The 12,975-nt window shown below is 46.5% G+C and overlaps 1 protein-coding gene across 1 annotated transcript in view; it reads left to right on the top strand.

Annotated features, from left to right (window-relative positions):
* The window catches only part of DCLRE1C (DNA cross-link repair 1C), a 55,857-nt gene that overhangs the window by 20,121 nt on the left and 22,761 nt on the right, over positions 1–12,975 (top strand). Inside the window, exon 10 of the mRNA XM_081096555.1 lies at positions 12,783–12,919. Within this exon, the coding sequence (XP_080952681.1) occupies positions 12,783–12,919 (137 nt within the window). The remainder of the gene's footprint in view (positions 1–12,782; positions 12,920–12,975) is intronic.

Below are 12,975 nucleotides of genomic sequence, written 5' to 3' on the forward strand. Positions count from 1 at the left end.
ATTTACATTTAAGTCTTTTATCCATTTTGTGTTTATTCTTGTGTATGGTCTAAGTTGGTGGTCTAGTTTCATCTGTCCAATTTTCCCAACACCATTTATTGAAGAGATTGTCTTGACTCCATTGTACGTTCTTGCCTACTTTGTCAAATATTAATGGAGCATAATGGCTTGAATCAATTTGTTCTGTTCCATTGATCTATATACCTGTTCTTGTGCCAGTACCAGGCAGTTTGGATTACAGTGGCTTTGTAGGATAACTTGAAATATGGTATTGTGATTCCTCCAACTTTGTTGTTCTTTCTCAAGATAGCTGTGGCTATTTGAGGTCGTTTTTGGTTCCATATAAATTATGGGGATATTTGTTCTGGATCTCTGAGATATGTTGTTGGTATTTTAATAGGGATTGCATTTGAATCTATAGATTGCGTTGGGTAGTATAGACATTTTAATGATGTTGATTCTACAAATCCATGAACACGGTATATTCTTCCACTTGTTTATATCTTCTTCTGTCTCTTTTTTCCAATATTCTGTAGTTTTCCAAATACAGTCTTTTGCCTCCTTGGTTAAGTTTATTCCTAAGTATTTTAATTTTTTGTTGTTGTTGCAATGGTAAAAGGGATTGCTTGTTTAGTTTCTCTTTCTGAGAAGTCATTATTGGGGTATAAAAAAGCCATTGATTTTTGTGTGTTGATTTTGTATCCTGCTACATTGCCAAATTCATTTATTAAATCTAGTAGCTTTTTGGTGGAGGCTTTAGGGTTTCTGTGTACAATATCATGTGATCTGCGAATAATGAGTGTTTTACTTCTTCCTTTCCAATTTGGATGCCTTTTATTTCTTCTTTTGTCTGCTCACTGTGGCTAGGACTTCCAGTAATATGTTGAATAAGAGTGGTGAAAGCGTACATCCCTGTCTTGTTCCTGTTCTTAATGGAAATGGTTTTAGTTTTTGCCCATTGAATATGATGTTCACTGTATGTTTATCATATATGGCCTTTATCATATTGAGATATGCTTCCTCTATTTCTACTTTGCTGAGAGTTTTTGTCAAAAATGAGTGTTGGATTTTGTCTAACGCTTTTTCTGCATCTATTGATATGGTCACTGATTTTTTTCTTTCAATTTGTTTCTTTCAATTTATCATATTTATTGATTTGTGAATATTGTACCAACCTTGCACCTCTGGAATAAATCCCACTTGATCATGGTGTATGATCTTTTTAATATATTGCTGGATCTGATTTGATATTTTGTTGGGGATTTTAATATCTATGTTCATCAGGGATATTGGCCTGTAATTCTCTTTTTTGTAGTGTTTATCTGGTTTTGGAATTCGGGTAATGCTAGCCTCATTTAAAGTGCTTGGAAGTGTTCCTTCCTCTTGGGTTTTTTGGAAAAGTTTGAGGAGTGTAGGTGTAGGCTGTACTCCTCTTTGAGTATAGGCTCTCAGAGAGGACAGTCTACGTCTCTTCGCCATCTGTTCCTGGCATTTTTCTTTGGCCTCCTTCATTCTCTTAGCCAAAAGCTGAGCATATTCTGCGGCCTCTTCCTTGTTTTTCTTAGTACGTTGTTTCTGCAGAGCAATACGCCTGCGTTGGTGTTGCAGGACACGTGGAGGAACAAGACGCTGAATCCTGGGTGCTTTAGTCCTAGGTTTCTTACCTTCTTTGTTTAGAGGCTTTCTCACAACATACTTGCGGACATCATCGTCTTTAGAGAGATTGAACAGTTTGCGGATCCTGCTGGCTCTTTTGGGCCCCAGGCGACGAGGCACGGTGGTATCAGTGAGACCAGGAATACCTTTCTCCCCGTTTTGGACGATGACCACGTTGAGAACACTGAGGTTGGCTTCCACAATGCAGCCCCGAACAGAATGTTTGGTGAAACTCCCCGAACCGTCCAAACCCAGGCTTTTGTTTGCTGGGCGTTTGTTGATTCCTGCTTCTGTTTCATCTGTTGTTATTGGCCTGTTCAGGTTTTCTGATTCAGTTTTAGGAGATTGTAGTTTTCTAGGAATTTGTCCATTTCATCCACATTGTCCAGCTTGTTGGCATATCGTAGTTCATAACATTTTCTTACAATCCTTTGTATTTCTGTGGTGTCAAGTGGTTACTTCTCCACTTTTGTTTCTGATTTTATTTATTTGGGTCCTCTCTCTTTATTTCTTGATGAGTCTGGCTAACAGTTCATCAATTTTGTTTATCTTTTCAAAGAACCAGCTCTTGGTTTCATTGATTTTTTTGTATTCTTTTTTTAGGCTCTATGTCATTTATTTCGTCTCTAATCTTTATTCTTTCCTTCCTGCTACTTTGGGCTTTCCTTGTTATTCTCTTTCTAGTTCTTCAAGTTGTAGGGTTAGTTTATTGTTGATTTTTCTTATTTTTTGAGGTAGGCTGGTAGTACTATGAACTTCCCTCTCGGGACTGTTTTTGCTGTGTCCCAGAGATTTTGGGTTGTTGTGTGTTCATTTTCACTTGTTTCCAGAAAGTGTTTTATTTCTTGTTCTCGTTGCTAACCCATTCATTGTTTAATAACATGCTACTTAGTCTCCATGTGTTTGAATGTTTTGGGTTGTTTTTACTATAGTTAATTTTTTTTTAAATATATTTTATTGATTTTTTACAGAGAGAAAGGGAGAGAGATAGAGAGTTAGAAACATCAATGAGAGAGAAACATCGATCAGCTGCCTCCTGCACATCTCCCACTGGGGATATGCCCGCAACCCAGGTATATGCCCTTGACCGGAATCGAACCTGGGACCCTTCAGTCCGCAGGCCGACGCTCTGTCCACTGAGCCAAACCGGTTTCGGCAGTTAATTTCTAATTTCATTCCACTGTGATCTGAGAAGATGCTTGATATGATTTCAGTCATCTTTTTAAAAAATATTTTTATTAATTTCAGAGAGAAATGGAGAGGGAGAGAGAGATCAAAACATCAATGATGAAAGAGAATCATTGATCAGCTGCCTCCTGCACACCCCCTACTGGGGATTAAGCCTGCAACCCAGGCATGTACCCTGGATCAGAATCAAACCCGGGACCCTTCAGTCCACAGTCCGACACTCTATCCACTGAGCCAAACCTGCTAGGACAATTTCAATCTTCTTGAACTTGTAGAGACTTGTTTTGTGTACTAACATGTGGTCTATCTTTGTGAATGATCCATGTGCACTTGAGAACAATGTATATTCTGCAGCTTTGGGGTGAAATGTTCTATAAATGTCAATTAAGTCCATCTGATCCAGTGTGTCCTTTAGAGTCACTATTTCCTTGTTAAGTTTTTGTCTGGAAGATCTACCCAGAGAAGTCAGCGGGGTGTTAAAGTCTCCTACTATGACTGTATTGTTGTCGATCTCGCCATTAAAGTCTTCTAGAACAGCGGTTCTCAACCTGTGGGTCGTGACCCCTGGAAATACATCCTGCATATCAGATATTTACATTACGATTCATAACAGTAGCAAAATTACAGTTATGAAGTAGCAACAAAAGTAATTTTATGGTTGGGGGTCACCACAACATGAGGAACTGTATTAAAGAGTCACGTCATTAGGAAGGTTGAGAACCACTGCTCTAAAAGTTTTTTATATATTTAGGTGCTGCTATATTGGGTGCATAGATTTTTACTAGGGTTATATCCTCTTGTTAAATCGATCCCGTTAGTATTATGTAGTGACCTTTGTTGTCTCTTGTGATTGCCTTCATTTTGAGGTCTTTTTTGTCTGTTATGAGTATTGCTACTCTGGTTATTTTTTCTTTTCCATTTGCATGGCGAATTTTTTCTATCCCTTCACTCATCCTGTGTATGTCTTTTGTTTTGAGGTGGGTTTCTTGTAGACAGCATATAATTGGGTAATGTTTTTATATCCATTCAGCTACCCTACACCTTTTGAATGGAACATTTAATTCATTTACATTTAAGGTTATTATTGATAGGTACTTATTTATTGCCATTTTAATTCTGTATGCCTAGGTTTCTCTATTTCTTCTTCTCATTACAGCAGTCCCTTTAGCATTTCCTGTAATGCTGGCTTGGTGATATACTGCTTTAGCCTTTTTGTTGTTGTCTGGGAAGCTCTGTCTATTTGAATGATAGCCTTGCTAGGTATAGTAATCACGGTTTCAGATCCTTGCTTTCCATTACCTTGAGTACTTCTTGCCATATCCTTCTGGCCTGTAGGGTTTATGATGAGAAATCAGGTGTCAGCCTTATTGAGGCTCCTTTGTAGGTAATAGTTTGCTTTTCTCTTGCTGGCTTTAAGATTCTCTTTGTCTTTAATTTTTGGATTTTAATTGTGATGTGTCTGGGTGTGGGCCTGTTTGGGTTCTCCTTGCTTGGGGTTCTCTGTGCCTCCTGTACTTGTGTGACTTTTTCCTTTATCAGGTTAGGAAAGTTTTCTGCCATTATTTCTTCAAACACGTTCTCTCTTTCTCCCTTTCTGACTCTTCTGGCACACATGCTATTTGAATATTACTACATTTCACATTGTCTCACAGCTCCCTTAAGCTGTCCTCCTGTTTTTTTAATTGTTTTTCTCTTTTTGGTTCTCCGATGAAGTGATTTTTTTTTTTAACACAGTCTTCTAATTCACTGATTCGATCCTCAGCTTCCCATTATCTGCTGTGTATCCCTCCCAATGTATTCTTTATTTGTGCTATGTCATTCTTTATTTCTGTTTTCATAGTTACATTTTTTCTAATGCTGTTGAGCATCTTTACCATCACTATTCTGAACTTTGTATTAGATAAATTTCTTATCTCCATTTCATTTATCTCTTCTTCTGGAGAATTCTGTTGTTCTTTCATTAGGGGGTTGTTTCATTGTCTCCTCATTTTGGCTGCCTGTTTGGGTTTGTGACTGTGTATTAGGTAGATCTGCTACACGTATCATTCTCTAGCGTGGGACAGTGTCAAACACTGCTCATGACTAATTAGATCAGGCAAAGATTCAAAGCCTCAGGAGCATGCTCTGTCTACAGACATAGGATTTTGTCTTGAATTACCCTCAGGCAATCGTCCACAGGTGTGGCAAGAGTTTTTTTCAATAGGGTAGGGTAGTGGTTGGCAAACTGCGGCTCTCGAGCCACATGCGGCTCTTTGGCCCCTTGAGTATGGCTCTTCCACAAAATACCACGTGCGGGCAAGCACGTACAGTGCGATTGAAACTTTGTGGCCCATGTGCAGAAGTCAGTTTTCAGCCTGGGCGAGTCTGTTTTGAAGTAGTACTGTTGATATTTGGCTCTGTCGACTAATGAGTTTGCCAACCACTGGGGTAGGACAATTGCTTCTGCCTGGAGGCTAATTGTTATTCTCAGTCTCTTAACACATTGCTGACGGATCATGAGAATTCTCGCTTCATATTACACAGTGTTTTACAAAGTATCATACTTTAAAAAGATCTTAGCTTCTAAGAACATGTAATAAATAATTCAAAATGCAATGGGTATTTAATTTTAAAGCATGCCTTTAACATTTATATAAAACGTTTTTTTGTATTTGTTCAATAGAAACTTATCTGGCCACTGGGTAAAGCTAGCAATAAAACTACTGGTCCACAATGTGTTAATGGGCCCAAGCAACTCTCCACTGTGGGGCAAGGTGTTTTCCAATAGGGTGGATCAACTGTCTTCCCCCCAGGCAAGGTCGTCTGTATACCAAATGTCCATGAGAAAGACGACTTCCAGAGTGTGAGGAATGACTCAGCACAGGAAACCGGGGTGTCTGCCTTTTGAGCTCTAACTCCAGGGCCCCTGATCCTGGCTTCTGCTCACCCAGCTGCATTATACTCTGCCCTACGTTTGTCAGTGCACAAGATGGGTGGTTCCACAAGGAATTGTGTGTGTTGGCCCTTTAAGCATATGCCTGAGTTTCCAGCCGTCTCTCCCTATCAGACAGCAACCCTGCTGCTTTTCACAGCTAGATGTTATGTGGCTACCCTTCTCAGTTTTGGTGCGGGCCCTGAATGGGGATTAGACCCCAGAGTTCTCAGTGGTAACCCCCCACAGTTGAGATATCTCTCCAGACCTTCAGTTGCTGTCTGTGGGCACCCATCAACCCTTTTGCAGTGGTATTCATGATTAAAATTTTTCTCTAAATTTTAAAGTATCTTAGCATTCAAATGCTGAGTACTTTTTATTTTAGTAAAAGCTGCCTCTATATATTTAGTTAATAACCATGATAGTAGTATTGGTTTCATTGGCCAAAAACCTAATGTGAAGTTGCTCTGCCCTAAAATAAAGCATAATTAAATTTTAAAAATTCTTTAAAAAAAAGGATCTTAATAATTTTTAGAGAGAGAGGAAGGGAGAGGGATAGATAGAAACATTGATGAGAGAGAGCATCAGCTGCCTCCTGCACATCTCCTACTGGGGATTGAGCCCATAACCCTGGCATGTGCCCTGACTGGGAATCTAACCAGTTACCTCTTGGTTCCTGGGTTGACATCTAACCACTGAGCCACAAAAGTTAGGGGGGAAAAAAAAACTTATCCACAGAATGGAATATTCTTCAGACTATTGTAGGAGAGCTATAAGAAATTACTTTGATGATAGGTATGCTGCATGTTATAATTTGCATTCAAGAGTTTTTCTTTAAATTTTTATTTATTGATTTATTAAAGGGAGGGAGGGAGGGGAGAGAGAGGGGAAAAAAAAACATCAATTTGTTGTTCCACTTATTTATGCATTCATTGGTTGATTCTTATATATGCCCTGACTGGAGATTAAACTCAGGACAGTGCTCTAACCAACTGAGCTCACCAGCCAGGGCAGTTTATTTCATCATTTTGTTTTTGTATATACGCATATACATATACACAGCCAGAGAATTCGTGGGTGGATAAAAAATTGTAGATACACACTGAAACTCCTTTTTCTGTTGGACTTAGTCTTTGGTTCCCTAACATCCCATAAATCTTTTAATTGGCCAATTTCTTTTTTCACTCTGAGTTTTTTCACATCCCACAAAGTAGCTTAATTTGTAACTGCTACACCTGTAATTTTCCACACGGCTACTTGCTTTGAAAAACTTCTAGCAGCTTAGATTTCTTAAGTTACATAGTGTCACAAATATTGAGCAGAGCACAGCTCACAGAGCCCTGTGACATCTAATACGAAGCCTCAGAGGAAGCAGCATTAAAGGCACTGGATGGCCGAAACCGGTTAGGCTCAGGCCTGCGGACTGAAAGGTCCCGGGTTCGATTCCGGTCAAGGGCATGTACCTGGGTTGCAGGCACATCCCCAGTGGGAGATGTGCAGGAGGCAGCTGATCGATGTTTCTCTCTCATCGATGTTTCTAACTTTCTATCTCTCTCCCTTCCTCTCTGTGAAAAATAAATAAAATATATTAAAAGAAAAAAAAAAGGCACTGGATGATGTGTGATCCGACTGGAGTGCATATGGTTTTGAAGGATCCTGATCTAAACATAATTTCTTTGGGACAATAGTCCCATTGTTTTTCAACTTTTTAAAAACACTTTTTTTTCCCTCCAACTTTATTTTGAAAAATTTAAAAACTATAAAGTCATGAGACTGGATTCCCCAGTTAAGACTTTGCCACATTTGCACTCTTGCCTCTCTCTCTCTCTCTCTCTCTCTCTCTCTCTCTCTCTCTCTCTATCTCCCTCTCTCCCTCCTCCCCCCACCCTCCCTCTCTTTCTGTAACCAGCACTGCCTCACTCCACCTCCAACCCATTTGAGAGTTAGTCACAGACTTTATGATACTTCACCCTGAACCTTCAGCATGTATCATTGGAGAAAAGGTTCTCCTGTATAACTATAAATACGCTTCCCACACTCACATTTAACACAGTTATAATACAACTAGAGGCCCAGTGCATGAAAATTCATGCACTTGGAGAGGGTCCCTCAGCCCGGCCTGCCCCCTCTCACAGTCGGGGAGCCATCAGGGGAGGGAGGCGACCCGGCGATCAGGGGAAAGCGACGCTCCCATCACACCTCTGCTGCGGCCACTGCCAGCAGCGCAAGCCTCGGCCGGCCCTGGTTACCTGAGCCTTGGGTGGCCCTGGGTGGCTGGGGGGCTAAGGGGACTGGGGGACTCCAGAGGCAGGTGCACGGGGCAGGCCCGGCCTTGCTGCGCACCTGTTGCCCGGTGGAGCTGAGGGGACTGGGCGCCGCCATCTTTGAGGGCATGACAGTCAATTAACATTTCCCTCCTTATTGGCTGTGGGCGCCGCCATCTTTGCAATTTTGTGAGAGTCAATTAGCATATTCCCTCTTTATTAGATAGGACTAGGGGCCCGGTGCACAAAAATTTGTGCACTTGGGGGGGAGGGGGGTCTCTCAGCCCGGCCTGTGCGCTCTCGCAGTCTGGGACCCCTTGGGATATAACGACCTGCTGGCTTAGGCCTGCTCCCGGGTGGTAGAGGGCAGGCCCAGTCCCTAGGTGCAGCCCCTGGTCGGGCTCAGAGCAGGGCTGATTGGGGAGTTGGGGCGCCGCCCCGTCATGCACAGAGCAGGGCAGATTGGGAGGTTGCGATGCCACCCTCAGTCACGCTCAGGGTAGGGCCAATTGGGGGGTTGGGGCACCGCCCCCTGTCACACTCAAGGCAGGGTCGATGGGGAGGTTGAGGCGCCACCCCCTGTCACGCACAGAGCAGGGCCAATCGGGGTTGGGGCGCTGCCCCCTGTCACTCACAGAGCAGGGTCCATCAGGGGGTTGAGGAGCTCCCCCCTTTCACTCACAGAGTAGGGTCAATAGGGGAGTTGGGGCAATGCCCCCTGTCACACACAGAGCAGGGTGGATCAGGGAGTTGGGGCGCCGCACCCTGTCACACTCAGGGCAGGGCTGATGGGGAGGTTATGGCTCTACCCTGTCACACACACAGCAGGGCCCGTGGGGGGGGGTGGCGGTTGGGGTGCCACCCTCTATCACCCACAGAGCAGGGCCGATCAGGGGGTTGGGGTGCCACCACTGTCACACTCAGGGCAGGGCCGATGGGGAGGTTATGGCTCTACCCCATCACACACAGAGCAGGGCCCGTGGGGGGGGGGGGGCGCGTTGGGACGCCGCACCCTGTAACACACAGAGCAGGGCTGATCAGGGGGTTGGGGCGCTGCACCCTGTCATGAACAGAGCAGGGCAGATAGGGAGGTTGTGGCCCCGCCCCCTGTCACACACAGAGCCGCAGGGTGATCAGGGGGTTTGGGTGCTGCCCCCTGTCATGCTGATCCGGTGCCGGGAGGCATATTACCCTTTTACTATATAGGATAGAGGCCTGGTGCACGGGTGGGGGCTGGCTGGTTTGCCCTGAAGGGTGTCCTGGATCAGGGTGGGGGTCCCGCTTGGGTGCCTGGCCAGCCTGGGTGAGGGGCTGATAGCTGTTTGCAACTGATCACACCCCCTTCAGGGTGGGGGTCCCCGGCCAGTCTGGGTGAGGGGCTGAGGGCTGTTTTCAGGCTGGTGGGTGACTGAAGCTCCCAACCGCTCCTTTTTTTCTTTTATTTTTATTCTGGGCCAGCTTTAGCTCTGAGGCTTGGCTCCCGCTCTGAGGCCTGGGCTGCTGAAAGCAGGTATCTGGTTTGTTTGGGTTCTATAATCGAAACACTGTTTCAACTGCAGCTCTGAGATCCCGGCTGGCTGAAAGCAGGTTTCTGGGGTTTTGTTTAGCCTCTATATTTGTAACAATGTTTCAAACTGAAGCTCAGAGGCCGGCAGCGGCAGGCGGGGAACCTTGGCTTCCTCCGTCACTGAAGCAAGCAAGCCTCATGTTCACTTCAAGCTGCCTGGCTGCCGGCCGCCATCTTGGCTGGCAGTTAATTTGCATATCACCCTGATTAGCCAATGGGAAGGGTAGCGGACGTACGGCTAGTTACCATGTTTCTCTTTTATTAGATAGGACTAGTAGCCCGGTGCACGAAATTCGTGCACTGGGGTCAGGGGGGGAAAGGGGCCCCTCAGTCTGGCCTTCACCCTCTCCAATCTGAGACCCCTCAGGGAATATCCAACTACCTGTTTGTGCCCACACTTTTAACAGATAACAGCTCCATTGTTGTTTCTTTCTTATGCTTAAAATCATTGGAATTAGTAGGTATTCAAAGTGTGTATACATTTTGGGGGGACATCCTGTATATCTCTAGTCAGTGGTGAAAGAAACCAGCAGCAGATTTGGAACCCCCAGACAGGGAACCTCGCTCACTCTCCACATGTCTCCCCACTTCACTTTCCACCTTCATGGGCAGCAGGAGAATCAACGTTTTCTCTCATTAATTTGGAAAAGCACGTCCTGTCACCCACTGCCCGGCAGGAGTGCGCTAGGCCCAAAGCATGTGAGGCTCAGTCAGGGCAGCCTTTGCTCATGGGTGCTGGCACCCAAAGTGCACATTCCTCCTCTACAGTCGCCCCGACTATCCCACTGTTTCACTGAGAGGACAGAATTCCTCTGTGCCTCTGGGTTTTTGATCTTGAATGCTGACTGAAGGCACCTCAGCGAGGGCCGCCTGTACCCACCAGGTGTGTCTATCTGCACCTGCTCCTGCCTCAGCACCTGCATTAACCCCCCAGAGGTGATCTCGTAGCTGCACTGGCCTCAGTGGGAACAGGGCATCACCACTCCACCCTCTCACTGTCATCTCACAGGCGCCCGCCCTCAGCACCCAGAACACCCAGGCACTCTCCAAAGGACGTGAGCGCATCAGAGGGAACGTGTGCACATCCTGTGGGGGTGTTAGGCATGCTGGGTTGATGGAAGTGTGGTGGAGAGGCAGGGGGAACTGTTGCAGGCGTGGGAGGGTGACAGTGTGCTGGGGGATGTTCGTACACCAGGGGGGATGTGTACACCGGAGGCCTCTGGCTTTGCAGATCCGCAAACCCCCGTGGTGTGGCCAGGAGGACGTCAGTCTGGTCCACCACGGTGGCTGTCCCTGTGATCCTGCACCTTCTGGGCCAGGAGGTGGATCTTGCGCAGCCACTCCTGGGTGCTGATGGCCTGCAGGTGCTACTTCAGCTCAGCCTGCAGGCTCTGCTTGGCGCGCTCACAGCTGTCACCACCGCCATGTGGGGAGTACAGGCCACCCTCTGCCGGCCTGCCTCCCCTGCCCAGAGGCTCTCTGCGCTGCTCACCTGCCCAGAGTGACTGGGGCTGCGCGGAAGCCAGGCGTCCTGCCCTGCCCAACCCCGGCCGATCCGCCCCTGTGCGAGCTGCCGCTTCACCGGGAAGGGTCACGGATCCGGGTCCCGGGACCGCGGACAGCCTCAAGCGCTGCCCCCTGCCTGGCAGGGTCACAGATCCCGGTCCCAGGACCACAGACAGTCTCAAGCACTACCCCCAGCCCGGCAGGATCACGGATCCGGGTCGGGGGACCGTGGGCAGCCTCAAGCGCTGCCCCCACGCCCGCCAGGTCACGGATCCATGTCCCAGGACTGCGGACAGCCTCAAGCACTGCCGCCCCGCCCGCCAGGACATGGATCCGGGTCCCAGACCGCTGATAGCCTCAAGTGCTGCCCCCACCCGGCAGAGTCACAGATCTGGTTTCCGGGACCGTGGACAGCCTCCCGCGGTGCCCCCTGCCTGCCAGGTCACGGACCCGGGTCTCAGACCGCTGACAGCCTCAAGCACTGCCCCCTGCCCAGCAGAGTCACAGATCCGGGTCCCGGGACCACGGACAGCCTCCCGCGGTGCCCCCTGCCTGGCAGGGTTACAGATCCTGTCCTGGACCGCGGACAGCCTTGCCCGCTGCCGCCTGCCTTCAGTATGCAAATTAGCCGCCATCTTGTTGCTTCAGGGTGGGGGTCCCCACTGGGGTGCCTGGCCAGCCTGGGTGAGGGGATGATGGCTGTTTGCAGCTGGTCACACCCCCTTCAGGGTGGGGCAGCTGGTCACACCCCCTTCAGGGTGGGGGTCCCCACTGGGGTACCTGGCCAGTCTGGGTGAGGGGCTAAGAGCAGTTTTCAGGCTGGCGGGCAACTGAAGCTCCCAACCTCTCCTTTTTTTCTTTTTTTTTTATTCTGGGATTTATTTATCTTCTATGGCTGTCATTGGAGCTGAGAGCCGGCTTTAGCTCTGAGCCTCGGCTCCAGCTCTGAGACCTTGGCTGCTGAAAGTAGGGATCTGAGTTTGTTTGGGTTCTATAATTGAAACACTGTTGCAGCTCCAGCTCTGAGGCCCAGCTGGCTGAAAGCAGGTTTCTGGAGTTTGTTTAGTTTCTATAATTGCAACATAGTTGCCTAGAGTGCAGCTCAGAGCTGGGCAGCGGCAGGCGGGGAACCTTGGCTTCCTCCTTCACTGGAGCAAGCAAGCCTCCTGTTCGCTTCAGCTGCCTGGCTGCCGGCCGCCATCTTGGTTGGCAGTTAATTTGCATATCGCCCTGATTAGCCAATGGGAAGCATGTCAGAGGTACAGTTAATTACCATGTTTGTCTATTATTAGATAGGATTGGGTATTGTATGGTCCATACAGTATTCAGTTTTCCTCAATTGTCCATTAGTATCCTTTATAGCTTCTGAAGTGTGGGCAGGGCATCTAGGATTTAATGAAGAATCATTAAAGATGCCTCTTTAGTCTCATTTAATGTAAGTCACATCTCCAACATTTTGCTTTTCTTCCATCACGCTGATATTTTGGAGATTCCAAGCCAGTTGTTTTGTAGGAAGTTCCTCACTTTGGAATTAGCTGATTGTTTCCTCATGTCTCCACTTATTATTTTCATGTCTGAAAACTTATCTACTTTTTTGTTATTGAGACCCTGCCTGCAAAAAAAACCTGCTTTTGTATATTTTTAAATTTTTATTTTTATTTTTTTAAAATTTTTATTTTATTTTTTTTAGGCAGAGGAATATTTTCAATGGAATAAGTTACCCTGTGGAATTACTTCCAAAAATAGAATTCCGCTCCACACAATCAGCATTAAGCCATCCACAATGTGGTTTGGAGAAAGAACCAGAAAAACAAATGTAATTGTGAGGTAAGGAGGCACTGTCATATGTCTTCTGAGAGAAATCCTGCTTTGAGGTAAATTGT

Source organism: Myotis nattereri (assembly GCF_964212035.1).
Source record: "Myotis nattereri genome assembly, chromosome: 1".
NCBI lineage: Eukaryota > Metazoa > Chordata > Mammalia > Chiroptera > Vespertilionidae > Myotis > Myotis nattereri.